This window comes from Palaemon carinicauda, chromosome 9, assembly GCF_036898095.1.
Source record: "Palaemon carinicauda isolate YSFRI2023 chromosome 9, ASM3689809v2, whole genome shotgun sequence".
Taxonomy (NCBI): domain Eukaryota; kingdom Metazoa; phylum Arthropoda; class Malacostraca; order Decapoda; family Palaemonidae; genus Palaemon; species Palaemon carinicauda.
In genome coordinates this window covers 116383195-116410694 of record NC_090733.1, presented here as the reverse complement: position 1 = coordinate 116410694, position 27500 = coordinate 116383195, and the positions used below count along the sequence as shown (strand labels likewise).

The 27500-nt window shown below is 33.9% G+C and overlaps 1 protein-coding gene across 1 annotated transcript in view; it reads left to right on the top strand.

The window, feature by feature from the left end:
- LOC137647079 (prostaglandin E2 receptor EP4 subtype-like) overlaps positions 1 to 27500 on the top strand; it is a 552101-nt gene that overhangs the window by 425845 nt on the left and 98756 nt on the right. Inside the window, exon 2 of the mRNA XM_068380247.1 lies at positions 22135 to 22283. Within this exon, the coding sequence (XP_068236348.1) occupies positions 22136 to 22283 (148 nt within the window). The 5' untranslated portion in view covers position 22135. The remainder of the gene's footprint in view (positions 1 to 22134; positions 22284 to 27500) is intronic.

Genomic DNA, 27500 nt, shown 5'->3' with positions numbered 1-27500 from the left:
TACAATTATGATGATAAAAACACTTGTGATCAAAATGGAATAAAAAATATACATATATGTAAATAAATGGTCGAACTTACTGTCAAGAGATGTGGCTGAAACAAAATGAATATCTATTACTGAAAGTTCAAGGAGTTTTCTGAAACTGTTTGAATCAAAGCCGTTGAATAAGGTATTTTCGGTGGGAAAAAGTATACTTGTCCAAAATGTAATTTTGGAAGCTATATCGGGTCTACCCGACGATTACTGAAGGTCCGCATCGATTCCCATAGGGGTGTCAGTCATCGCACTGGTTCCGTATTAAAATCCCAAGAATTTTCCTCTATAAGAAATCATTCAAATTCATGTAAAACTCATATACAATACAACCATTTCGAAATTCTTTCCCAAACATCCGATTGCCTTTCGCTCCTTCTCTTGGAATCTCTCTATATAAAGAAACGGTCCCCTTCCTTAAATAATCAAACCACCTCCACACCATTACATATTGCTTAACTGCCATTATCTATCATCCCTTGTTGATCTATTTTTGTTCGTAGTTAAAGCATTTTCTTCAAGAATTTTCTCAAATATTCCTATAGTTTTCAGCCACATCTCTTGACAGTAAGTACGACCATTCATTTACATATATGTATATTTTTTATTCCATTTTGATCACAAGTGTTTTTATCATCATAATTGTAAAGGACCTCTGTTAGCCACATGTTTTTATATACCGTCTAGGTTTCTGTATTTTGATTCTTTTAACCGTTTATTAATATTTTTTATGCCAAAGCAGTTTTAAGCAAAAATGTATAATTAATTTCTAATGTAAACATAATTTCATGTTTTATGTAGCCCTGATGATGGGAATGGATTCCCGAAACGTTGGTGTAGAATAAATATGTAAGATGATCCGAAGTCTTCTTGCTGTCCTCTTCATCCTTAAACTTAAGCTTGCCAGAAGCGAAAATGTTACTAGTATATATATATATATATATATATATATATATAAATATACATATGTGTGTGCGTGTAAGTATGTACAGTCACTCATATAAATTGATGGATGTCCGGGTGTTTGAGAGAGATTTCCATTTCACCCCTTTCTGGACGACAGGTGTCTGGGAGTGCGAGACCAGTCGAATATTGAACTTCCTAACTCTGCTGTAGTAATTGTTAACTTTTACGAGTATGTTATTGATCTGGTTTTTTTTTTTCCACGTAGATATATATAACAGAGGTTCTGTTCTTTCCTTCTCTTCTGCCCTGTTGTTTTTCTCTCGCCTTTCTACTTGTAGTCAAAGTGAATTAGATGGGATGGTGGATCAGTCCAGAAATAATTAGCAACAAGAAGTATTTCATGACAGTGGATGGAGAATTTTGTAGCATACCATAAAAAAACCTCCCTCTGGATCTTATTTTTTTTTCCAAAGACTCATTAAAAAAAAAATGCTAAGATGTATGATTTTTCCCTTTTTCAAAATTGGATTAAATGGGCACTGCTAGTCTTCTGTTATAAAGCTTGACTCTCTGAAAAAGGATTGTTCATTAAACTATTCCATTGGAAGCCTAATTTGATTTGCATAGGCTCACATTGTTAGCAGTTGTCTGTGTCATTTAGACCATTATACCAAATGCTAGGATCATTGAGGGTCATTCCACACTACTTACACCCACCTTAGAAATAATTTTTAATATCCTGAAATTCAATTATCTAACGCCACGATCGAAATCAATGGGACTTGAACCCGGTTGTGCCAAGCAGTACACAGAAATTAAATCCCATTGTTAGCAATATTGATAGTAATGGCGAAGGACTTTGCGGGCATGGTGAAATGATGTATTTTTGGGGGATTAATTTAATAAACTAAACATGTCAGAGTCAAGCTCTTGGGAGGAATGTAATGTATAGGCTGAGGATTGGCCATAGTCGGCCAAAGCACAAAATCTTTTCGTTTTTTTCTTCTTTTGAGCGATATTCATGCACAGTTTAAAAGTACTTCAAGTTTTGCTTATTATAATTTTTACTTCTTTGCTTGCTTTATCATTCAGTTGAATTTATAGTTATTATTATTATTATTATTATTATTATTATTATTATTATTATTATTATTATTATTATTATTGCAGTTGTTGTCAATTACTTATCTTTTCAAAGTATTTGGTATCAATTTTCACCAACAGATTTCAGTTATGTTTAATTAATGATAATTTTTATTCATCCTCTTTTTTTTCAAATATTTTGGTAATCATTATTTGATGCTTCTACTGATAGTGGAGAAGATATCAGAAAATTTTCCGGAGAATCTTCCATTTCCGGAACTAGACACCAAAATTAGCACACAGACTCGTCGGGGATTGCTCTTTTTCATGAAAAGGATGCTATTAAATTTACAGAAATATTGCATTTCGCAATAAGATCGCAAAGACTTCCCTTATCCGAATGCTCTTGATGTCAAATCATACATTTTTTTTTTTACTGCGTAGAGTCCGAATTTAGATATGTACTTACCCATTGACTTCCTCATTGCAGTAGAGCAATGTCAACACTCAATCAGGACACGCTGGATGGCACCACTGTTGTGAACCTCAGTATGGGGCTCAGTATCAGCCGAATGATTATTTAGTGTGCCTAAATCATTATTTTAGCGTCCCAGGTGCTGTCTAATAAGCCCTGGATCAATAAGCAACCATATATTACCGGTTGTACCAGCGCAGGAGAGCCGAGCTAAGATTAACAGGTCTATAGCCCTTTGCATTTAGTGTCTTGGTTGCTGAACAGACTGCAAAGGACTTGAACGATACTGTATGAACGATCAAGCTAGATGTAAGTCATTTATATTTGTTCTCGAACCTAGTCGTATCTCATACCTTATTCTAAATGATTGAGATCAAGGTGGTAAAAGGATAAATCCTCGGCTTCGATTCACGGAATAAAGATAATTACCATAGTATGATACCTTGAATGCCATTCACCAAGATGGCAAGTAACAGACCCCGGGCTGTAAATTCCAGACTGACTGAAGCAATTGTTGTTCTTGCCAGAAGAAGAAGAGTGAAGAGCTCAAATCACCATGTGCATAACAACCACAAAAACATAATGGCTACACTCTGTAACTAATATTTCCCTCTTCCATGCAATAAATGAGATGCTTTTTGTTCTGGGTCCATCACTGTCATCAAGGCAGGCGGGAGTGCAATGGGCATGACTGAAGACCTATCAGTACTGAGATGGTGGATGGTAGCTGGTCCTGAAGTCAGCCACTTAGATACACAGTATGAGGCAAGAAGTGGGATCAAGGGGGTTCTAAACACACCATCCAGCATGACAAAACAGAACGAGCACAGTGTTCCTTGAGAGAATATAAAAGCTCTCACAAGGCATGCAAGATGTGAGCAATCTTCTCCAGGCTGAGAGTTGAGACCTGCTTTCACTTGATGCAAAGAACATTGCTCACTGAAGTTTTTTCAGAGCTGGTTAGCGCACACTTTGAGAAAGGAAATGTCAGTTTCCAGGAGTTTATTAAGAGACGGGGAAGAAAAGAAGAATCCACCATCTATGAACAAATCAAAAGGAACAGGGTTGACTTTTTACTACAAGGATCAGTATCTGTTGACTCTTCAAAGCAAACAATCGTCTGTTCTCCAAGCTGTTCATATCATGCCAGGGCAGAGAGTATGACTTGAAGGAGTTCTTCCGTCATGAGAACCAATCACAGACTTCTTCCCTCCAATGATAGCAGAGAGCTCCACACATGTCAAAAATCCCACCTCATTACTATTCTTGAGAGCCAAGTTACAACCCTGGTGTAGCATTAGTGGGTGATTGGCCCTCATGAAGTTCAAAAACTTTTGAAGAGTAAGCAATGCTCGATGTACTTCTTACAATACAAGCACACTCTACCAAATACAAGATAGCAGACATTGTTTTTTATTTCTACTGGCCATTTAGTATGAAAGCTGAAACTAGATCAAAGCGAGGGTGTGGGGTGAGACTCGGGGTGACAAGGAAAGGAAAAATTCCCTTAAACTTGTGCTAGACTAAGAAAAGATAATTTGGACAAAGCTTCCACCCATTGCAGAGAGTTGCCGGTAGCAGACTAATTGTAGGTGCAAGTCGGAATGCTGCTGTCGACGAGAATGCTACTGTTTTGGTCTGACCTACACAGCACTGTGCGGCTACAGATACGAGGTTTAGAGTGTACTATTTCAGGCAGCAAGATGAATTATATGTGGCAATTAAGTATAGTCTTACTGCCTATATGTACAGTATACAGCTACACAACCGAAGAAGGAAACAAAGAGTTAACTCATTTTTATAACCAAGCGTTCATTTTCATAATCGTTTCCCGTTCGCAATAGTAGACAAGCAATCATTAGCGAATGCTTATCATCTTGGGAGTCTGTGCGTGAGGAAAATATTTGTAATAGATTGCTTGACATTATTTCCAGGAGGATAAACAACTATATATATATATATATATATATATATTATATATATATATATATATATACATATCTATCTATATATATATATATATATATATACATATCTATATATATATATATATCTATATATATATATATAGATATAGATATAGATATATATGTATGTATATATATATTATATATATATATAATATATATACATACATATATATCTATATCTATATCTATATATATATATATATAGATATATATATATATAGATATAGATATATATGTATGTATATATATATATATATATATATATATATATATACAGTATATATATATATATATATATATAGTTTGCCTAAGTATATTATACCAAGAAAATAATGATGTCTTTTAAAAGATGAAATTGTCTTTATTCTAATTGTTTTACTGGAATTTGCGTGTTTTATTATTCACATAGGCCTATGTATTACAAAGAATTATACATATGTTTTAATGAATTGTTGCTGTCTACTATTTACTTAAACAATAATATTTGTATTATCAGTCTTAATCATTGTCTATTACCTGGTTCATTAATGTCTATAGAAAGTTTCGTCTTTTGAGATTTACTTATATTTAGTTAGCCCCGACTTGTGAAAGTTTGAATGCTCAGTTTGCCCCTCCTCGCCTTACTCTTATATGTGACTTGAAGTTCGCACTTCTGATTTTATAATTCTTATTAAGCTTATAGGCCTAAAAATAAAATGTTGAAGAGATTGTGGAGAAATTTCACAAATAGCAACTTTATGCCCAGATAGACACCTTTATTAAGTTATAAGATTTGATGCAAATATTTATGGTTGCCATCTGACATATAGCCATGCCCTAGTATGTTATAAAGCCAAGACTACAGAGCCTTATTATTATTATTATTATTATAATTATTCGAGATACGTTTCTATTGCAGAATCTGCACATTACAGCTTTGGGTTAATATGTCTGACCCTATTATAGACTTCCATTCGTGAAGTAAAATTAAATAATCGAGGTAGAATTAATTATAGTTTTATTTATTTATCATTATTTCTTCTCCCTGAATAAACCCCACGAGAGATTGGACCTACAGTATATAGGCAGCTTTGACTATAACCTGAAATTTGGCTTATAGTGATTTATTGCAAGTTTCGAAACCACGACCCCAACTAACTTTTGCTTTATACACAAAACAACACAAGCAAAATTAAATAATAACTTTGAATTCATAACCCAAATGCATAAATTGTTATTATTAGACAACAGGACTAAGCTTGAAATATTTTCCCTCTTGACGCCCTCTTTCCCACTCAGTTCCAGGAATCACGGTATTTAGAGGGATTCGGGCTACATTACCGTATTCATTTTTTTTTTCTGAAATATTCTAGCACGATTTCTTTAACGATCCAATATTTTTCAATGATAGAATTTTTCCTAGCAGTTGACCACCGTTGTTTCATACATACACATATCTCCTAAGTGAAATATAAGGTTTATTACTAAGTGGCAACTTACGAACAACGCTTGCCCAATGGAAAAATAAATAATTATAAGAGAGAGAGAGAGAGAGAGAGAGAGAGAGAGAGAGAGAGAGAGAGAGAGGAGAATTCAACACCAGACCACAGAAAGCCTGTTGCTGTTTTGCTGGATAACCGGGGGACGTCAGTGGCAGGATACTCTCTTTCTATCCTGCCTGTCTCGGAACCCCAAACCGAGAGGTAGTCCTGAATCGGAAGACACCTAAGAGGAAGGATCCTCAACGGAGTCGATTTCTTAGGGCTTGACCCGACCCAGGACTCTCGGAAAACCCGAGTCTCTTTACTTTAGGTTATCCAGGACAATACAGATATAACTGCCATTACTTGTCGGAAAATATTCTCTATTTAAGAAGACTCAAACATTTTATGCAAAGTTTATAGATTTGTTGATAAATTCATAATTTCTTATAAAGGTTAATAATTAGGAATCTAGTTGCCTTTAACAATAATCATCATTATAGATATTTATGAATTTTTGATATTTTTTTAGCAAATAAATCAGTAGTTTTATGGCCGAGGGTAGGCACCCGCTGATGCCATTGCGAGAGTTATTGGGTACTGTGACGACCGCAAAATAGTACTATATCAGATTCCTCTCTGGTTAAATCTCATTTTTCCTTTGCTTAATTTTCGAGTCAACATAATATGAATCTCTCTATTAACTTTTAAAGGACAAAATTGAATAATACTCTTTTATTTTGATATGATTTCAAATGAATAGTTTATTTATAAAATCATTTATCAAAATTTTGTGTTTAGGTCCTGTACAAAAGAGGAAAATAAAATAAATAGATGGAGAGAGTTAACTCGAGCGGCCGACCCTGCTATACAATGGGAATAATGAGGTTGAAAGATGCAGACAGTTACTTGAATAGCTAAACCCATCTATAGACGATCCTTTGTAATGAGAGCATAGCTGTTAGGAACCTTGTTTTCAATTACGGCTCAGCAATAGCTTATTTGGAAGCAACGGGTTCTCTGGTGTTGCAATAAGTATAAAACGATTGAAACATATCTACAAATACAATATGAAGTACATCTTTCAGGGGTCGGAAATTTATTCTGAACACTGTGTCACTGAGATGTGCTTTAAAGATAAAATACTTGTCACCCCAAACTTCAGTACTCCATATTTGTTAGTCCTATGAATATTTCCATTCCCTAACTTGAATATCCAACCTAGAATATCCATCGAACAGTCACAAATAATTGCAAAGATTTCACTATAACTGTTATTTGTTCATAATTATAACTGTCTAAAGTCCAAAAAATATTTATAGACCATGTTTGATACAATTCTTTGGACACTTCCATTTTACAAAATGTGAAGTGTGAAGTAGGAGATGACGAATGATGATGAAAAGAGAAGTATTGATTTAAAAACTCGAGATAGAGACGACTGGCGAAATGTAACCGTGGCTTAGGGTCAATAGGCCTAGGAAGAGATGATGACCATATATATAATGAATTTTAATTCAAACTCTATAAAATATGAAAATATTAAAACTGGTCCGTTTAATTCATGAAAAGTAACTTCACCCAAATAGTTTCTTTTAATTAATTTTTTCCCTCGGAATCTGAAGTTATCTAAATTTATGGGAAATTGCGTAATCGTTTGTACACTGAAATATATCATATTTGCTGCTACTGAAGAAACAGGAAGAATACAAATGCTGGATTTTAGAATAATGCACAAAAGCAACGATGTTCCTGCTGACTGTAATGTCAGATATGCCTACAATGCAACGTTTAAAACATATTGATGTATTGCAGAAGCCATGACTCCGTTTTCTCTCTTTACTTGGATGTTCGAATGATATTTCTTTTAAAAAATACTCCTTTCATTATTGACTTTTTTCTTATTTTGTGAAAGAGAGATAAAGAGAACTGTTTTTTATCACTTTATTCAAATTTAAGACTTAGAGAGAGAGAGAGAGAGAGAGAGAGAGAGAGAGAGAGAGAGAGAGAGAATTTGCCTTCACTTAAATGAAAACTTACTATGCAGCAAATGTAAATTAAGGTAATCTGCCTTTAGGAGATATGGTTATTGTGACAGAGACTAAAAGAAAAATGGCATCTCGTCCGTCCGGGAATTTGACGCCACGAAGGAAACAGCCATCTCTTAACACTGACTTTCTTTCTTCATAATTTGAGTCATTTCACGTAGCTCATAGATAATGCCAAGGTCTTGATTAAGGTCTACAGATCTTGGTTAAGTAAAGCTTTTATGTTTGATACAGGAGGATCATCGGTCCCGTGATGGTTGAGGCGGCTCTAGATGTTGCTTTTGCTTTTGTATCCTCACTTAATCTGCTGCAACCCCTGTTGGAAATGATGATAATAATAATGATGGAAAAAGTGAAAAAACAAAATTGAAATCTCGTCGACGTAGCCTAATCCTTGGCCCAAAAGAGTTGAAAGCATTTAAAAGGAAAACATGACTAGGTTTTTATGCTTTGATATAGGAGCATTTGAAGAATCTTCTTCAACCGAACGAGGTGGCAAAACAGTCCTACTTTATGTCAGGCAGCTGACGCTTAACTGAATGTTGTAAGCTATTTTCTAATCTTTCTTTCTATTTTGGCGCTCTGCCTTGTTTCCTTATCTGTGGCTTTCATCTAACTGATTTTATTCTTTAATTAGCGTATTTAAATTGTCTATAGATTCTTGAAACACTTGGGATTACCTCTGCTCCTCTCACTTTAGAGCAACTTGCACACAAGCAAATTACCTCCTCGATTTCAGGGACAAAATTGCTTATACAATTAGTTATCCCATATAATATGAATAATAAAATCACCTAATAATTATTATATGTTATTTCTACAAACGTATCATTCACATTAATTTCTGAAAATAAGTAAAATTTTGATGGTTTTATAATTTGAAAAATCACATAGAATTTTCTAATATCGATTTATTATGAAATGATTTTGATCGGTATTTTGCGTGTAGTTTTCAATGCATTTGTTTTACTCTAAAAATTTCCAATTTCCATGTCTGTTATTTTTGGTATCAACCATCATCATTGTTAATAAAAGCTACATTTTATGCATAGCCTAAAACAATTATAGTGGTCTTAGACCTCTTTCCAAGACTTCATTCCGTTCTTTGACCATAAACAACTGCCTTTCATAATGTAAGTTTAAGAGTAATTTTATTATTCCCATTAACCCTGAATTCGGTTGTGATGAAATGAGTTATGACAACCTGTTTTGCTTTTCCAACCATATCCTTGATTCCTGGCCGTCCTCTGAAGTTCTCTTCATGTTCCAAAATGTTCTGTATTACTTTCTTTGCACAGGTCACAAACATCATCCCTGCAAGTTTATTTTGAGCAACTTTACCTTTGCTCTCATAATTAGAGATAAATTTGAAAATACCTATATTGGAAAGAAACTTTGTTGGGCTATTTGTCAGTATGTGCGCATTGGGATGGAAGCCTACATGAAATGAGAGCATGTAATCTAGTGGTTCTAATCTTTTCTAATTCTCGACAGAGTCGACTCTTTATGATATATATATATATATATATATATATAGGTGTGTGTGCACTTATATAAATATGTAACGTCTTAATAGGTTTGCTGAAGGTAATCATCTACTCCCTAGTTTGCAATTTGGTTTTCGTAAAGGCCTTGTAGCATGTGATGCCCTTCATACAATCTCCAATGCTGTACAGAAATCCCTTGATTGTGGTCGGGAAGTTCGTATGATTGGCCTTGATTTTAGTGCTGCCTTTGACCGTGTTAATCATGAGGCCCTTGTTTTCAAACTGAAACAGTTGGGAGTGGGTGGGTCGTTTCTTAGCATTATTATTGATTTTTTAAGTAATAAACCTCAAAGAGTTGTTGTTGATGGGCACCATAGTGATTATAGGAATGTGATATCCGGTGTTCCACAGGGTAGTGTTCTTGGCCCATTACTTTTCATACTATATACACATTACATGTGGTTTGGCCTAGAAAACAAGCTTGTTGCATATGCAGATGACGCTACTCTCTTTGCATCAATTCCATCCCCTGAATGTAGATCTGGGGTTGGTGAATCCCTTAATAGAGATTTAGCTAAAATTAGTGCATGGTGCAAATTATGTGGTATGAAGTTGAATCCTAACAAAACTCAAAGTATGATTGTAAGTAGGTCAAGGACGGTGGCTCCTCAACATCCGGATCTCAGTATTGATGATGTTTCTTTAAATTTGTATGACTCTTTCAAAATATTAGGTGTAATTCTCGACACCAAATTTGCTTTTGAGAAACATATAAGGTCTGTGTCTTCTTCAATTGCACAAAAAATAGGCTTATTGAGAAAGTCTTTCAAGATTTTCGGTGATCAATCTATTCTGAAGAAGTGTTTTGATTCTTTCATTCTACCTTGTTTTGAGTATTGTTCTCCTGTCTGGTCTTCAACTGCTGATTATCATTTTAATTTGTTGGACAGAAACTTACGGTCTATTAAATTTCTTATTCCTGATCTAGATATTAATCTCTGACACCGTCGTTCAATTAGTTCATTATGCATGTTGCATAAGATTTTTCATAACTCTGACCATCCTTTACATTCAGATCTCCCTGGACAATTCTATCCTGTTCGTAATACTAGGCAGGCAGTTAATTCTAATAGCCAGGCCTTCTCCATCATGAGGCTCAATACTACGCAGTACTCTAGAAGTTTTATTCCAGCTGTTACCAAGTTGTGGAATGATCTTCCTAATTGGGTAGTCGAATCAGTAAAACTTCAAAAGTTCAAAGTTGGAGCAAATGCTTTTTTGTTGACCAGGCGGACATGAGTCTTTTTATAGTTTATTTATGACATATTTGTTTTTGATGTTGTTAATAGTTTATATATGACATGTCTGTTTTGACGTTACTTTTTTTAGAATGATTTATTGTTAATTTGTTGTCTTCATTTATTTATTTCCTTATTTCCTTTCCTCACTGGGCTATTTTTCCCTGTTGGAGCCTCTGGGCTTATAGCATCTTGCTTTTCCAGCTAGGGGTGTAGCTTGGATAGTAATAATAATAATAATAATAATATATACATATATATATATATATATATATATATTATGTGTATGCACTTATATAAATGTGTGTGTATATATATATATATATATATATATATATATATATATATATACACATATATATATATTATATATATATGTATGCACTTATATAAATATGTATGTGTGTATATATATATATATATATATATATATATATATATATATATATATATATATATATATATGTATGTGTGTGTGTGTGCACCTATATGAATATGTATATATATATATGCACTTATATTAATAAATATATATATATATACATATATATAAACATATATATATATATATATATATATATTATTATTATTATTATTATTATTATTATTATTAAATGCTAAGCTACAGCCCTAGTTGGAAAAGCAGGATGCTATAAGCCCAGAGGCCCCAACAGGGAAAATAGCCCAGTGAGGAAAGGAAACATGAAAAGTAAGAATAGTAACAACATTGAAATAAATATTTCCTATATAAGCTATAAAAACTTTAACAAAACAAGAGGAAGAGAAACTAGATAGAACAGTGTGCCCGAGTGTACCCTCAAGCAAGAAAACTCTAACCCAAGACAGTGGAAGACCATGGTACAGAGGCTATGGCACTACCCAAGACTAGAGAACAATAGTTTGATTTTGGAGTGTCCTTCTCCTAGAAGAGCTGCTTACCATAGCTAAAGAGTCTCTTCTACCCCTACCAAGAGGAAAGTAGCCACTGAACAATTACATTGCAGTATTTAACCCCTTGGATGAAGAAGAATTGTTTGGTAATCTCAGTGTTGTCAGGTGTATGAAGTCAGGGGAGAATATTTAAAGAATAGGCCAGACTATTCGGTGTCTGTGTGGGCAAAGGGAAAGTAAACCGTAACCAGAGAGAAGGATCCAATATAGTACTGTCTGGCCAGTCAAAGGACTCCATAACTCTCTAGCGGTAGTATCTCAACGGGTGGCTGGTGCCCTGGCCAACCTACTACCTATATATATATATATATATATATATATATATATATATATATATATATATATATATATATATATATATATATATATATATAGTTTGCCCAAGTATATTATACATAGAAAATAATGGCGTCATTTGAAAAATGAAATTATTTATTACCTGGTTCTTTAATATCTTTAGACATTTTCGTCTTTTGAGATTTACTGAGGATTTAGTTAGACCCAACTTGTGAAGGTTTCAATGCTGTTTGCCCCTCCTTGCCTTATTGTTATATGGGACTTGAAGTTGACACTTCTGATTTTATAATTCTAATGAAGCCTATAGGCCTAGAATTAAAATGAAGAAGAGACTGTGGAGAAATTTCACAAATCGTAACTTTATGCCCAGATAGACACCTTTCATAAATGACAAGATTTGATGCAAATATTTATTGTTGCTACCAGACATATAGCCACACCCCAGTATGTGTTAAAGACAAGACGACAGAGCCATATTATTATTATTATTATTATTATTATTATTATTATTATTATTACTGTTGTTGTTGTTGTTATTCGAGATACGTTGCTATTGTAGAATCTGCCCATTATAGGTGTGGGGGAATATGTCTGACCCAATTATAGCTTTCCCTTCGTAAATTAAAGTTGGATAATATAGGTAGATTTAATTGTATTTCTGGTACCGAAGATAACACACTACTTCGCTTATTTACTTATTCATTTATCATTATTACTTCTCCCTTAATATACTCCCCAGGAGATTAGACCTATATAGGCAGCGTTGACTGTTATCTAAGCTTTGGCTTGAAATAATTTATTGCAAGTTTCGAAACCACGACCCTAACTACCTTTTCCTTCATACACAAAACGACATGAGCAAAATCAAGTAATAACTTGTAATTGATAACCCAATTGCATAGATGGTTATTATTATTAGACAACAGGACTAAGCTTAGATTATTTTCCCTCTTGAAGCCCTCTTTCCCACTCCGACTATCTACAGACACAGTTCCAGGAATAGTCTCACGGAATCAAGGTGTTCAGAGGGATTCTTGTTTCATTAATGTATTACTTTTTTCTGAAATATTATTGTAGCACAATTGTTTTAACTATCTAATATTTTTTCAATAATAAAATTTTTCATAACAGTCGAGCAACTTTGTGCATTCATACACATGTTTACAAAGTGAAATATAAGATTTATTACTAAGTGACAAGTTATGTTCAACGCTGTCCAATGCAATAATAAATAAATAGCAACAGTCTGGCTGCATACTGTAGACGGGAATTCCCCCCCCCCCCCGACCTCGTGCCCTTTATTAGTAGAGGAAGAGAAGAAGGAAAAGGATAAGAAAGGGTTACTAATGAGAGAGAGAGAGAGAGAGAGAGAGAGAGAGAGAGAGAGAGAGAGAGAGAGAGAGAGAGAGAGAGAGAGAGAGAGGGGGGGGGGGGGAGAATTCAACACCAGACCACAGAAAGCCTGTTGCTGTTTTGCTGGATAACCGGGGGACGTCAGTGACAGGATACTATCTTTCTATCCTGCCTGTCTCGGAACCCCAAACCGAGAGGTAGTCCTGAATCGGAAGACACCTAAGAGGAAGGATCCTCAACGGAGTCGATTTCTTAGGGCTTGACCCGACCCAGGACTCTCGGAAAACCCGAGTCTCTTTACTTTAGGTTATCCAGGACGATACAGATATCACTGCCAGTACTTGCCAGAAAATATTCTCCATTTAAGAAGACTCAAACATTTTATGTAAAGTTTACAGATTTGTTGATAAATTCATAATTTTTTTTATAAAGTTTGATAATTAAGAATTTAGTTGCCTTTCATGATAATCATCATTATAGCTATTTATGAATTTTGAATATGCTGCATATTAAGTGAGGATAGAAAAGCAAAAGCACCACCTCTAGAGCCTCCTCAACCATCATGGCACCGATGATCCTCCAGTATCAAACAAAATTTTTACTTAACCAAGATCTGTAGATCTTACTAAGACCTTGGCTTTATCAATGAGTTACGAAAAAAAAAAAACCTGAAAAAAGAAAATCACTATGAAGAGATAGCGTTTCCTTCGTGGTGTCAAAGTCCCAGACGGATGAGATGCCATTTTTCCTTTAGTCTGTCACAATAATCATATCTCCTGAAGGCAGATTATCTTGATTTACATTTGCTGCATAGTAAGTTTTCATTTAGGTGAAGGCATACTAATTTTTAAAAGAAATACCATTAGAACATCCGAGGAAAGAGAGAAAACGGAGTCATGGCTTCTACAATATATCAATATGTTTTAAACGTTGCATTGTAGGCATATCTGACATTATAGCTTCTGCATCTACATGTTTTCAACGTTGCATTGTAGGCCTATATGACATTACAGCTCTGCATCTACATGTTTTAAGCGTTGCATTGTAGGCATATATGACATTATAGCTTCTGCATTTACATGTTTTAAGCGTTGCATAGTACGCCTATATGACATCACAGCTTCTGCAGCTATAGAGCCTTGCATTGTAGGCCTACCTGACATTACCGGCACATCGTTGCTTTTGTGCAGTATTCTAAAATCAAGCATTTATATTCCTCTTGTGTTTCTTCAGTAGCAGCAAATATGATCTATTTCAGTGTACAAACGATTACGCAATTTCCCAGAAATTTAGACAACTTCAGTTTCCAAGAGAAAAAAATAATTAAGAGAAACTATTTTGATGAGTTACTTTTCATGATTTAAACTGACCAGTTTTAATATTTTAATATTTTAAAGAGTTTGAATTAAAATTCATTATAGATATGGTCATCATCTTTTCCTAGGCCTATTGACCCTAACGGCCCCGGTTACATTTCGCCAGCCGTCTCTATCTTGAGCTTTTAAATCAATACTTCTCCATTCATCATCTCCTACTTCATACATCACATGTTGTAAAATTGAAGTTTCCAAAGAATTTTATCAAACATGGTCTACTGATATTGTTTGGACCGTAGACAGTCTTAATTACGAACAAACAATAGTTATAGTGAAATCTTGGAAACTATTTGTGACTGTTCGGTGGAAATTCTAGGCTGGATATTCAGGTTAAGGAATGGAAATGTTTATAGGCCTAATAAAAACGGAGTATTGAATTTGAGGGTGAAAAATCTTTTATCTTTAAAGCACATCTCAGTGACACAGTGTTCAGACTAAACTTCCGACCCCTGAAAGGTCGACTTGATATTGTTCTTGTAAATAATATGTTTTAATCGTTTAAGACTTCTTGCAACACACCAGAGAACCCGCTGCTTCCTAGTAAGCTATTGCTGAGCCATAATTGAAAACAAGGTTCCTAACAGCTATGCTCTCATTGCAAAGCATCGACTCTAGAAGAGTTTAGCAATTCAAGTAACTGTCTGCATCTTTCAACCTCATTATTCCCATTGTATAACAGGGTCGGCCTCTCGAGTCTACTCTTCGAATCTATTTATTTGATTTTCCTCTTTTGTACAGTACATTAAAACAAAATTTTAATCAATGATTTTATAAGTAAACTATTTTTTTGAAATCATATTTAAATAGGAATAGCGTTATCCAGTTTTGTCCTTTAAAAGTTAATAAAGAGATTCCTATTGTGTTGACTCGAAAATTAAGTAAAGGGAAAATGTGCTTTATCCAGAGATGGATCTGACAGTACCCAATAACTTTCGCACTAGTATCAATGTGTGCCTACCAATGGCCATCAAAATGCTGATCTATTTGCTAGAAGAATATTCAAAATTCATAAATAGCTATAATGATGATTATTATGAAAGGCAACTAAATTCTTAATTATGAAACTTTATAAAAAAATTATGAATTTATCAACAAATCTATAAACTTTGCATAAAATGTTTGAGTCTTCTTAAATAGAGAATATTTTCCGACAAGTAATGGCAGTGATGTCTGTATCGTCCTGGATAACCTAAAGTAAAGAGACTCGGGTTTTCCGAGAGTCCTGGGTCGGGTCAAGCCCTAAGAAATCGACTCCGTTGAGGATCCTTCCTCTTGGGTGTCTTCCGATTCAGGACTACCTCTCGGTTTGGGGTTCCGAGACAGGCAGGATAGAAAGATAGTATCCTGTCACTGACGTCCCCCGGTTATCCAGCAAAACAGCAACAGGCTTTCTTTGGTCTGGTGTTGAATCTCTCTCTCTCTCTCTCTCTCTCTCTCTCTCTCTCTCTCTCTCTCTCTCTCTCATTAGTAACCCTTTCTTATCCTTTTCCTTCTTCTCTTCCTCTACTAATAAAAAGCACGTGGGCGGGGGGGGGGGGGGAATTCCCGTCTACAGTATGCAGCCAGACTGTTGCTATTTATTTATTATTGCATTGGACAGCGTTGAACATAACTTGTCACTTAGTAATAAATCTTATATTTCACTTTGTAAACATGTGTATGAATGCACAAAGTTGCTCAACTGTTATGAAAAATTCTATTATTGAAAAAATATTAGATAGTTAAAACAATTGTGCTACAATAATATTTCAGAAAAAAAGTAATACATTAATGAAACACGAATCCCTCTGAACACCTTGATTCCGTGAGACTATTCCTGGAACTGTGTCTGTAGATAGTCGGAGTGGGAAAGAGGGCTTCAAGAGGGAAAATAATCTAAGCTTAGTCCTGTTGTCTAATAATAATAACCATCTATGCATTTGGGTTATCAATTCAAAGTTATTACTTGATTTTGCTTATGTCGTTTTGTGTATGAAGCAAAAGGTAGTTAGGGTCGTGGTTTCGAAACTTGCAATAAATTATTTCAAGCCAAAGCTTAGATAGCAGTCAACGCTGCCTATATAGGTCTAATCTCCTGAGGAGTATATTAAGGGAGAAGTAATAATGATAAATGAATAAGTAAATAAGCGAAGTAGTGTGTTATCTTCGGTACCAGAAATACAATTAAATCTACCTATATTATCCAACTTTAATTTACGAAGGGAAAGCTATAATTGGGTCAGACATATTCGCCCACACCTATAATGGGCAGATTCTACAATAGCAACGTATCTCGAATAACAACAACAACAACAGTAATAATAATAATAATAATAATAATAATAATATGGCTCTGTCGTCTTGTCTTTAACACATACTAGGGTATGGCTATATGTCTGGTAGCAACAATAAATATTTGCATCAAATCTTGTCATTTATGAAAGGTGTCTATCTGGGCATAAAGTTACGATTTGTGAAATTTCTCCACAGTCTCTTCTTCATTTTAATTCTAGGCCTATAGACTTCATAAGAATTATAAAATCAGAAGTGTCAACTTCAAGTCCCATATAACAATAAGGAAAGGAGGGGCAAACAGCATTGAAACCTTCACAAGTTGGGTCTAACTAAATCCTCAGTAAATCTCAAAAGACGAAAATGTCTAAAGATATTAAAGAACCAGGTAATAAATAATTTCATTTTCCAAATGACGCCATTATTTTCTATGTATAATATACTTAGGCAAACTATATATATATATATATATATATATATATATATATATATATATATATATATATATATATATATAGGTAGTAGGTTGGCCACGGCACCAGCTGCCCGTTGAGATACTACCGCTAGAGAGTTATGGAGTCCTTTGACTGGCCAGACAGTACTATATTGGATCCTTCTCTCTGGTTACGGTTTACTTTCCCTTTGCCCACACAGACACCGAATAGTCTGGCTTATTCTTTACAGATTCTCCCCTGACTTCAAACACCTGACAACACTGAGATTACCAAACAATTCTTCTTCATCCAAGGGGTTAAATACTGCAATGTAATTGTTCAGTGGCTACTTTCCTCTTGGTAGGGATAGAAGAGACTCTTTAGCTATGGTAAGCAGCTCTTCTAGGAGAAGGACACTCCAAAATCAAACCATTGTTCTCTAGTCTTGGGTAGTGCCATAGCCTCTGTACCATGGTCTTCCACTGTCTTGGGTTAGAGTTCTCTTGCTTGAGGGTACACTTGGGCACACTGTTCTATCTAGTTTCTCTTCCTCTTGTTTTGTTAAAGTTTTTATAGCTTATATAGGAAATGGGTAAGTACATATTTCTAAATTCGGACTCTACGCAGTAAAAAAAAAAATGTATGATTTGACATCAAGAGCATTCAGATAAGGGAAGTATTTGCGATCTTATTGCGAAATGCAATATTTCTGTAAATTCAATAGCATCTTTTTTATTAAAAAGAGCAATCCCCGACGAGTCTGTGTGCTAATTTTGGTGTCTAGTTCCGGAAATGGAAGATTCTCCGGAAAATTTTCTGATATCTTCTCCACTATCAGTAGAAGCATCAAATAATGATTACCAAAGTATTTGAAAAAAAAAAAAAGAGGATAAGTAAAAATTATCATTAATTAAACATAACTGAAATCTGTTGGTGAAAATTGATACCAAATACTTTGAAAAGATAAGTAATTGACAACAACTGCAATAATAATAATAATAATAATAATAATAATAATAATAATAATAATAATAATAATAATAATAATAATAGCTATAAATTCAACTGAATGATAAAGCAAGCAAAGAAGTAAAAATTATAATAAGCAAAACTTGAAGTACTTTTAAACTGTGCATGAATATCGCTCAAAAGAAGAAAAAAACGAAAAGATTTTGTGCTTTGGCCGACTATGGCCAATCCTCAGCCTATACAATACATTCCTCCCAAGAGCTTGACTCTGACATGTTTAGTTTATTAAATCAATCCCCCAAAATACATCATTTCACCATGCCCGCAAAGTCCTTCGCCATTACTATCAATATTACTAACAATGGGATTTAATTTCTGTGTACTGCTTGGCACAACCGGGTTCAAGTCCCATTGATTTCGATCGTGGCGTTAGATAATTGAATTTCAGGATATTAAAAATTATTTCTAGGGTGGGTGTAAGTAGTGTGGAATGACAATAAAGATCCTAGCATTTGGCATAATGGTCTAAATGACACAGACAACTGCTAACAATGTGAGCCTGTGCAAATCAAATTAGGCTTCCAATGGAATAGTTTAATGAACAATCCCTTTTCAGAGAGTCAAGCTTTATAACAGAAGACTAGCAGTGCCCATTTAATCCAATTTTGAAAAAGGGAAAAATCATACATCTTAGCATTTTTTTAATGAGTCTTTGGGAAAAAAAATTAAGATCCAGAGGGAGGTTTTTTTATGGTATGCTACAAAATTCTCCATCCACTGTCATGAAATACTTCTTGTTGCTAATTATTTCTGGACTGATCCACCATCCCATTTAATTCACCCTGACTACAAATAGAAAGGCGAAAGAAAAACAACAGGGCAGAAGAGAAGGAAAGAAAAGAACCTCTGTAATATATATCTACGTGGAAAAAAGACAGATCAATAACATACTCGTAAAAGTTAACAATTACTACAGCAGAGTTAGGTAGTTCAATATTCGACTGGTCTCGCACTCCCAGACACCTGTCGTCCAGAAAGGGGTGAAATGGAAATCTCTCTCAAACACCCGGACATCCATCAATTTATATGAGTGACTGTACATACATATATGTATTAAATAAGGGAATTAATAAGGAATTTTAAATTAAGAAGGGAGTTGATTATGAAACAGCCCCGGGAAAGCTTAAAAAGTAAAGAAAATAAAGGTTATGATAGAATTGATGGTTAAACGATGATGAAGATGATCAGGATATTTAACGTAGAAGTATTTTTTTTAGTTAGATTAAAGATTTATATTAGAAAATGTATCGAAGTTAGGGTTAATGGGCCTACTCTCTTTTATAGGAGTGAAGTGGGGATATTGGAAGTGAATGCGATAAAAATGGAGTGGAAAAAGATTGTTTGTACATAACTAAACACACACATGCACACGTGCGCTCCCGCAGACACACATGCACGGGCGCACCAACACACACCCACACACACACACACACACATATATATATATATATATATATATATATATATATATATATATAATGAATATATATATATATATATATATATATATATATATATATATATATATATATATATATATATATATATATATATATATATATATCATATCTGTGGTTATGTTGGAGAGAGAGAGAGAGAGGTTTATATTCAGCAATTAGTTAAATTATTAATCATACACAGAGGAAAAGTGTAATGTATAACCAAGTAAGGAAATATCTAACCCTATTCTGGTCGTTTATTTATTTTTAATATTGAATTTTTTCTCCCTTTGAAAAATTAGATATTCCTTCCAAGGAGAATGTGTAGCCTGAATATATCTACGCACTTTGCTCCCCAAGTTTGAGTTCGACATGCGCACGTCATAAGAAAGTTTTTTATACAGTTTCATTGCATTAACTTTAGTTTTTATGGGCTTTCGGTAAAAACAAAAGCCCATTATGGCATGGGACCTAGCGTGTGTGATATACAAATTAACATTTTATTTCCCTTACATAAGTTTATTTATGTGTTGAAGATTGTGAAGTATATATATGGGATTATTGGCCCAACATATAATCCATGTTTTTGCAAGGGTGTGTTGGCCAGAAAATCAATGAATTACATAAATTACTTGACTGAACATTCTCTTGAATTGCAACCCTAAGTTTTAGATTAAGATAGATGAGAAATAATAGGGAAAAAGATAGACAAACGAGTTAGTTAATGTATGTTTAGAGTTTTAAAATTAAAATCAATATAAAAGATATTTCGTGGTACTCTTTTCATTCACCAAATTGATGACTAATTTCCATTTCCATATAAATTTTATATAATCAAAAAATATCCTTGATCTTGGCGATCACATTCAAAGTAATACCGAAAGGATTTTAAAATAATTATTATGGAAAGAAAAGGTATGAATTGCCTGAGATATATGTTTACGTTGGAAATTTTTTACGCGCTATTTTTTATAGTACTAGAGAAATCAGTCATTTATCTCATCATATACTAGATTTTGAACACTTTCGGGAAAATTAAATTTGAAATGACCAATATTGAATTAAAAATATTATTAGAATATTTTCATCATTTTTTTTTTCATAATTATATTATATTGAAATGGACAAAGGTTTCATATTCGAAATTTCAAACTGGAAACAAAGGTGTTTTTTTTTTTTTTTTTTTTTTTTTTTTTTTTTTAAGAATAAGCCAGTAAGTTCAAATGGAATCTTATTAGTAATTGATTGTAATAATCGAATGCCCTCTCATCACATTGGATTATTAAATTAACGTGTGGTCATTAGCTATATTTTAGATTCGTTACTTAATTTACGAGGAAGTCACGGACGTTCGTGTAGATCTTGAAAATCGTCTGAGCTCAATGATATTCTTTTTCAATTGTAACGTAAATTTATAATGAAAATGGTGGGCTTTTACTTGACATAACTTTTGATAACAATTTGAATGATAAACATTATAGGTATAGATAAATGCGTACACGCACATATATGGTTATATGTATGTTATATTGCAGTAGTAATAGTAGTGTTGCTGTTGATTTGGCTGATTTTGTCTTCTTGATTATATCATTGTCTTTTTTCCCAAAAACTTACACACACACACACACATATATATATATATATATATATATATATATATATATATATGTATGTATGTTGCACACACACACACACACACATATATATATATATATATATATTATAATATATATGTATATATGATTATATCTATATATATATATATATATATATATATATATATATATACATATATATATGTGTATATATATATATATATATATATATATATATATATATATATATATACATATATATGTATATTGCACACACACATATATATATATATATATATATATATATATATGTATAATATCTATGTATATATGATTATATCTATATATATATATATATATATATATATATATATATATATATATATATATATATATTATTAGCAGTATCAACGTTGCTGTTGTTTTGGTTGGTTTTGTCTTCTTAATTATTCCATTGGCCATTTGTCGCTGAAACTTAAAATTATAAAAAACTATTGCCTTTAAACGTATCATCATAATATTTGTTTAATAACATTGATGCTTTTATGAGCCTGAAACGCATCGCACATTATACTCTGTATCAGTTCCATCTAATATCAATGTTGTCTCCGTCTCTTCCCCACTAGGATGAAGTTGGACGGGAGGAGGATGGAAGAGAGTGACATCGCAGACAAAACGCTAAACTTCATCCTCGCCACTGCTGTCTCGCTCGTCAGGGATAAGAGCGAAGACGAGCTGGGACTCAACAGTTCCCACATCAACGGCTCTTCCGCAGGTAATGCCAGCGCACGAATTGCAACGAACAGTAGGCTGGCGGGTGTTGTTTAGGGTTGCCAGGTTTTCCAAATGAGAAAAGGCCAACGTCTGATCAACGGCAGCTCTAAAAGGGCCAACCTAATAGTAGAAAAAGGCCGAATATATAGCATTTAAGGCTAACCAAATTCAAAAAGGTCAAATTTAGTTATTTAGCACGAAAAAAAGGCCAAGTTTGGAGTTTATTTTTTTTCTTGGCCCGAAAAAGGCCAACCTGACAAACCCGGTGTTATTAAGCTTTGCATGTGGGCGCTAACACTATCGAGCAGGGTAGGATTTTTAGCATCGCCGGAGATGTATTTTATTTTCAAACATTTTGATTTACGTTTCTTCTTATTATTATTATCATTAATTGCTAAGCTACAACAATAGTCGGAAAAGCAGGATGCTATAAGCCTAGGGGCCCCAACAGAGAAAATAGCACAATGAGGAAAGGAAACAAGGAAAAATGAAATATTTTAAGAATAGTAACAACATTAAAATAAATATTTCATATATAAATAATAAAAACTTCAACAAAACGAGAGGAAGAGAAACTAGATAGAACAGTGTGCCCGAGTGTACCCTCAAGCAAGAGAACTCTAACCCAAGACAGTGGAAGACCATGGTACAGAGGCTATGGCACTACCCAAGACTAAGAGAAGAAAGGTTTGATTTTGGAGTAGCCTTCTGCTAGAAGAGCTGTGTACCATAGCTAAAGAGTCTCTTCTACCCCTAACCAAGAGGAAGAAAGTAGCCACTGAACAATTACATTGCCGTAGTTTTAACCCCTTGGGTGAAGAAGAATTGTTTGGTAATCTCAGTGTTGTCAGGTGTATGAGGACAGAGGAGAATCTGTAAAAAATAGGCCAGACTATTCGGTGTCTGTAGGCAAAGGAAAGAATCGTAACCAGAGAGAAGGATCCAATGTAGTACTGTCTGGCCAGTCAAAGGACCCCCTAACTCTCTGGCGGTAGTGCGGGGATTCGCTTGTGCGGGCATGTACACTTTGATGTTTTCTTGTATTTTGAAAAAAATGTCATAAGACTTTAACATTCGTGTAACGTCTTTTGTTAATGTTGGTTATATTTTCCATTAATGTGGTTTATAGTTTTGTACGTTTACTTCCATTTTCAGATATCATTTTCTTTTCATTCATTTTCCAATTGGCTGTTTTTTTATACTTTTTCTTCCATTATGCTATTCTATATGATTCACCGTATTCCCAGATGTTTACAAATTTGGTCACGATTAGTATTTGGATCATATATTGTTCAGAATACCTATTCAATTCTTTTTATAAAGAATGTGGAGTCATATTATCCCCAAAAGCGAATAATTTAAGGCATCTCCAGATATTATGGTCCTTTGGGACATATAAATCCTAATAAAGATTTTGGATAAAGGAGATTAATGTTCCTTCACAGCCTATTCCAAACCAAAACGAAGGTTTGTGATTTAAAGTTGCACTGTCGTGCCTGATGAGGTAACGTCCCTGACTGGTGAACACCAGACTGGGGTTCGAGTCCCGCTCAAACTCGTTAGTTCCTTTTGGTCGCTACAACCTCACCATCCTTGTAAGCTACGGATGGGGGGTGGGTTTGAGGGGCCTACAGGTCTATCTGGTGAGTCATCAGCAGCCATTGCCTGGCCCTCCTTGGTCCTACCTTGGGTGGAGATCGGGCTTGGGCGCTGACCATATGTATATATGGTCTGTCTTTAGGACATTGTCCTGTACGATAGGGCAGTCACTGTCCTATGCCTTTGTCATTTATGAGAGACCTTTAAAGTGAAAAACTAATTAAGACAATTACATATTGTTTTTTATATCTTCCGGTTACGTGGCCATCTTTAATCAACTATGTTAAGTCAGTAGGGGTATTGAATTTTCTGGAATGGAAAGTTGGTGGGATTTTTACAATTCTTTAAAAATAATGTCTGACTTATTGAGGAAGAGTAAGGCTGCCTTGTATTTTAATTTAGTTTCAAGTTTAACATTCATGTGTGTATGTAAATTATATGAGTAACCCTCATATATATATATATATATATATATATATATATATACATATATATATATATATATATATATATATACATAGAGAGAGAGAGAGAGAGAGAGAGAGAGAGAGAGAGAGAGAGGCATTAAATACCTAATTATAGTTGTTCTCTTTATATTTGTTAACGTCCAGAGAGGGTTTGATTATAAAAGGTGGAAATGCAAACACAAGAAGAGAAAGGGAGAGGGGACAGAGATCTCAGACATCTTGATATAAGCAACTGAAAGGAAAAAGTTGAATCATTGCAGATGAACAATTCTGGTGGAACAACAGAGAGGATGTGGAAACAGAAATTAGGGTGTATATAATAAAGAAGTTTAAGGTTGTCGAGCCTCCAAAGTGCTTGGAGGATGCAAAGATAAAACCTTTTGTTATCATTAAATAACCTTTGGCAGTTAACCTTGCTATCCAAAATAAACGAAATATTCCTTTCCCCTTTGCAGAACTTATAGGCCTATATATTATCATAATTCTGCAGATGATTTTTATTGTCATTTTTTATATGTAAGTCAACTAAAGACTGAATTTTGATTTAAATATGTTTATATACTATTTTTCACAAACTGCTCATATGATCAGAATTATTGCTGTTTTTTAGACCCCCTCATTAAACTGGAAAATATTAGCTAGATCGGTTTTCGTGATTCCGTTAGTGTCTTTGAATAGTCACTGAAGATTATGTATCCTTTAGAAATATGAACATTTGAAAAAAAAAAAAACTTTGAAATTTTTCCCCCATAACCATTTAAAGGAAGAGGAAAACTTTAAGGAAGTTATTAAAGATTTCCGGTGCCGTTGTATTAGCATGATATATATAACTTCCTAGAAACCGATCAGTGTGCCAGAACCGTCTGGGTTGATAAAACATTTTGGAATCCTTCCAGTATTTTGCGAAATGCCGCATTTCTCCAGTAAACTGGTTCTACATTCTATTGAAAAGCTCGTCGTATATTCTATAAATCATTTGGTGGGTACGATCCAAATTTCTTATCTCTAAACCCAGTTTTGGTTTTGCTTTTGTATAAAAATTTATAGGTCACAATCTCTAATTGTCTTATGCAATATCGCAGTATTTTTCAATATCGCAGTATATTCATCTCTCTCTCTCTCTCTCTCTCTCTCTCTCTCTCTCTCTCTCTCTCTCTCTCTCTCTCTCTCTCTCCGAATAACAATTTAAACGGAGTTTAGTCATTTAACTTTGAACATCTAATTAGTGCATAATTGTTTTTCTTTTCCTCTAAAGGCGCCCTCCTCTGAGGAAATAAAATGCTAAGAATCCATATCAGAATGATACAAACAAAAAATAGGAATATTTATGCATTTTGTTGACTTACATTTTAATAGCATAAATCATTTATCTGGAAATCATGTCACGAATGAAGAGATTTTTTTTTTTTTTATTCTGTGAAATTGAAAATTTTGTAAATTTCCAAAGTTGGGAGGATTATAGATCAATCCTTTAGGAGAGAGAGAGAGAGAGAGAGAGAGAGAGAGAGAGAGAGAGAGAGAGAGAGAGAGAGAGAGAGAGAGAGAGTTATTAAAATCATAAGAAATAACCATTGGGGCTCAAAATATTACAAGAAGAGACTGTTTATGAAAGAGTTCGATATTTCCGGATAATGTATTCCAAATGGGAAATATAAATCTCTATTTTCTGGTTGTTTTAGTTCCTTTTTTTTTTTTTTTTTTTTTTTTTTTTTTTTTTTTATATAAAATATACGATCACGGAATCACCCCCTGACGAAATGACCCCTTTCGGAAGAGAGGACTGGAAATAAAGCAGATTCGACCGAGTTTGGAACCCGACATGATCAGTCCGCGTGACTAGTTAACCCTTTCACTGCCACTAGTGACTAAACTAGAATTTGAAACAGGGAAGCTTCTTTTAAAATCACCCAAACCATAGCAAGTTGGTATTTATTAAAACGGTCTTGATGAGAACTTTTCAATAAATGTCAACAAGTTAGGAGCAGTGCGGTCTGGAAAGATTTTGTTAAACTAAAAGTTTTGTCATATTCACCACTGGTAGTGAAAGGGTTAATGGAGCTGAGAGTGCTCTTGCCAGTTTATGGTAGAGGGTTTTCAGTTCTTTTTTTTAAGACTTCCTTTATTCTGATATCGAGAAGAACTTGGATATTTCATTCGTCAAACCAATGTTATGACAGTGGATTGGTTTGACCTGGATGTTGGCATCGTATAACAAAATGGCAATGATGGCCGTTGGCATCGAATTTAAAACAATGATCACCGCTAGATACCTCTCCTGATAATATATATATATATATATATATATATATATGTATATATATTTATATATATATATCATAAATTAATGATTTAAAAAGTACACTCATATATTATCGAAAAGGAAGAAATTCCATATCAGAAGAATGAGGCTGGTTAAATTGATGTCTTATTAATCTGGAGTTTTTTTTTTAAATATCTGTGTGATTATGATTATAATAATTAGCATGTTTCAAAACTGAAGCTAAGAATTTCCTGAGAAATTAAAGCAAATTTAGATTTAAACTCAATTTAAACCCTTCTTCTCACGAGAACTTTGGATAGACAATAGCTGCCATTCTCATCCTGGTACTCAGAGGGCAGAATTTTTCGCGAGTCTCCTCTGCAAAAATATGATCCTTCAAATCATTTATTATGTATAAGAAGTTTTCGTGCTTTTTGGTGCATTTTGGTAGATAGAATAAAACGATAAATTGTAACATTTGAATGACTAGTAAGGCCTTCTGAACATTAAGTTTGCTGACGTGTCATCTAAGGAGTTATCTTTGACATTTGCGTTATCAACTTTATAAATAAAGGTTTGACCAAAAATTTTCTGAAATCACGTCAGTCTGTTTATTGCCTGAAAACTGGCTCACAGAGTACACCACTTTGCAATTTATTTAAGGGACATACAGTAATGTATTCTGTTAGTCAAAGCTTCTTATCTACTGTTGCCTCTTTAAGTAGTAGATTTCAGTTAAAGGTTGACCTCTCTTTGGTTGTGTGTGTCTGTGTTTGTGAATTCAAATTATTGGAATTACTTTGTCGTTCAGTTCTATATTTTCCACTTCTCAGATTTTACGGTTTTCATAATTTTGTTAGTCTTTATGATCAAAATGCCATGAATATCATCC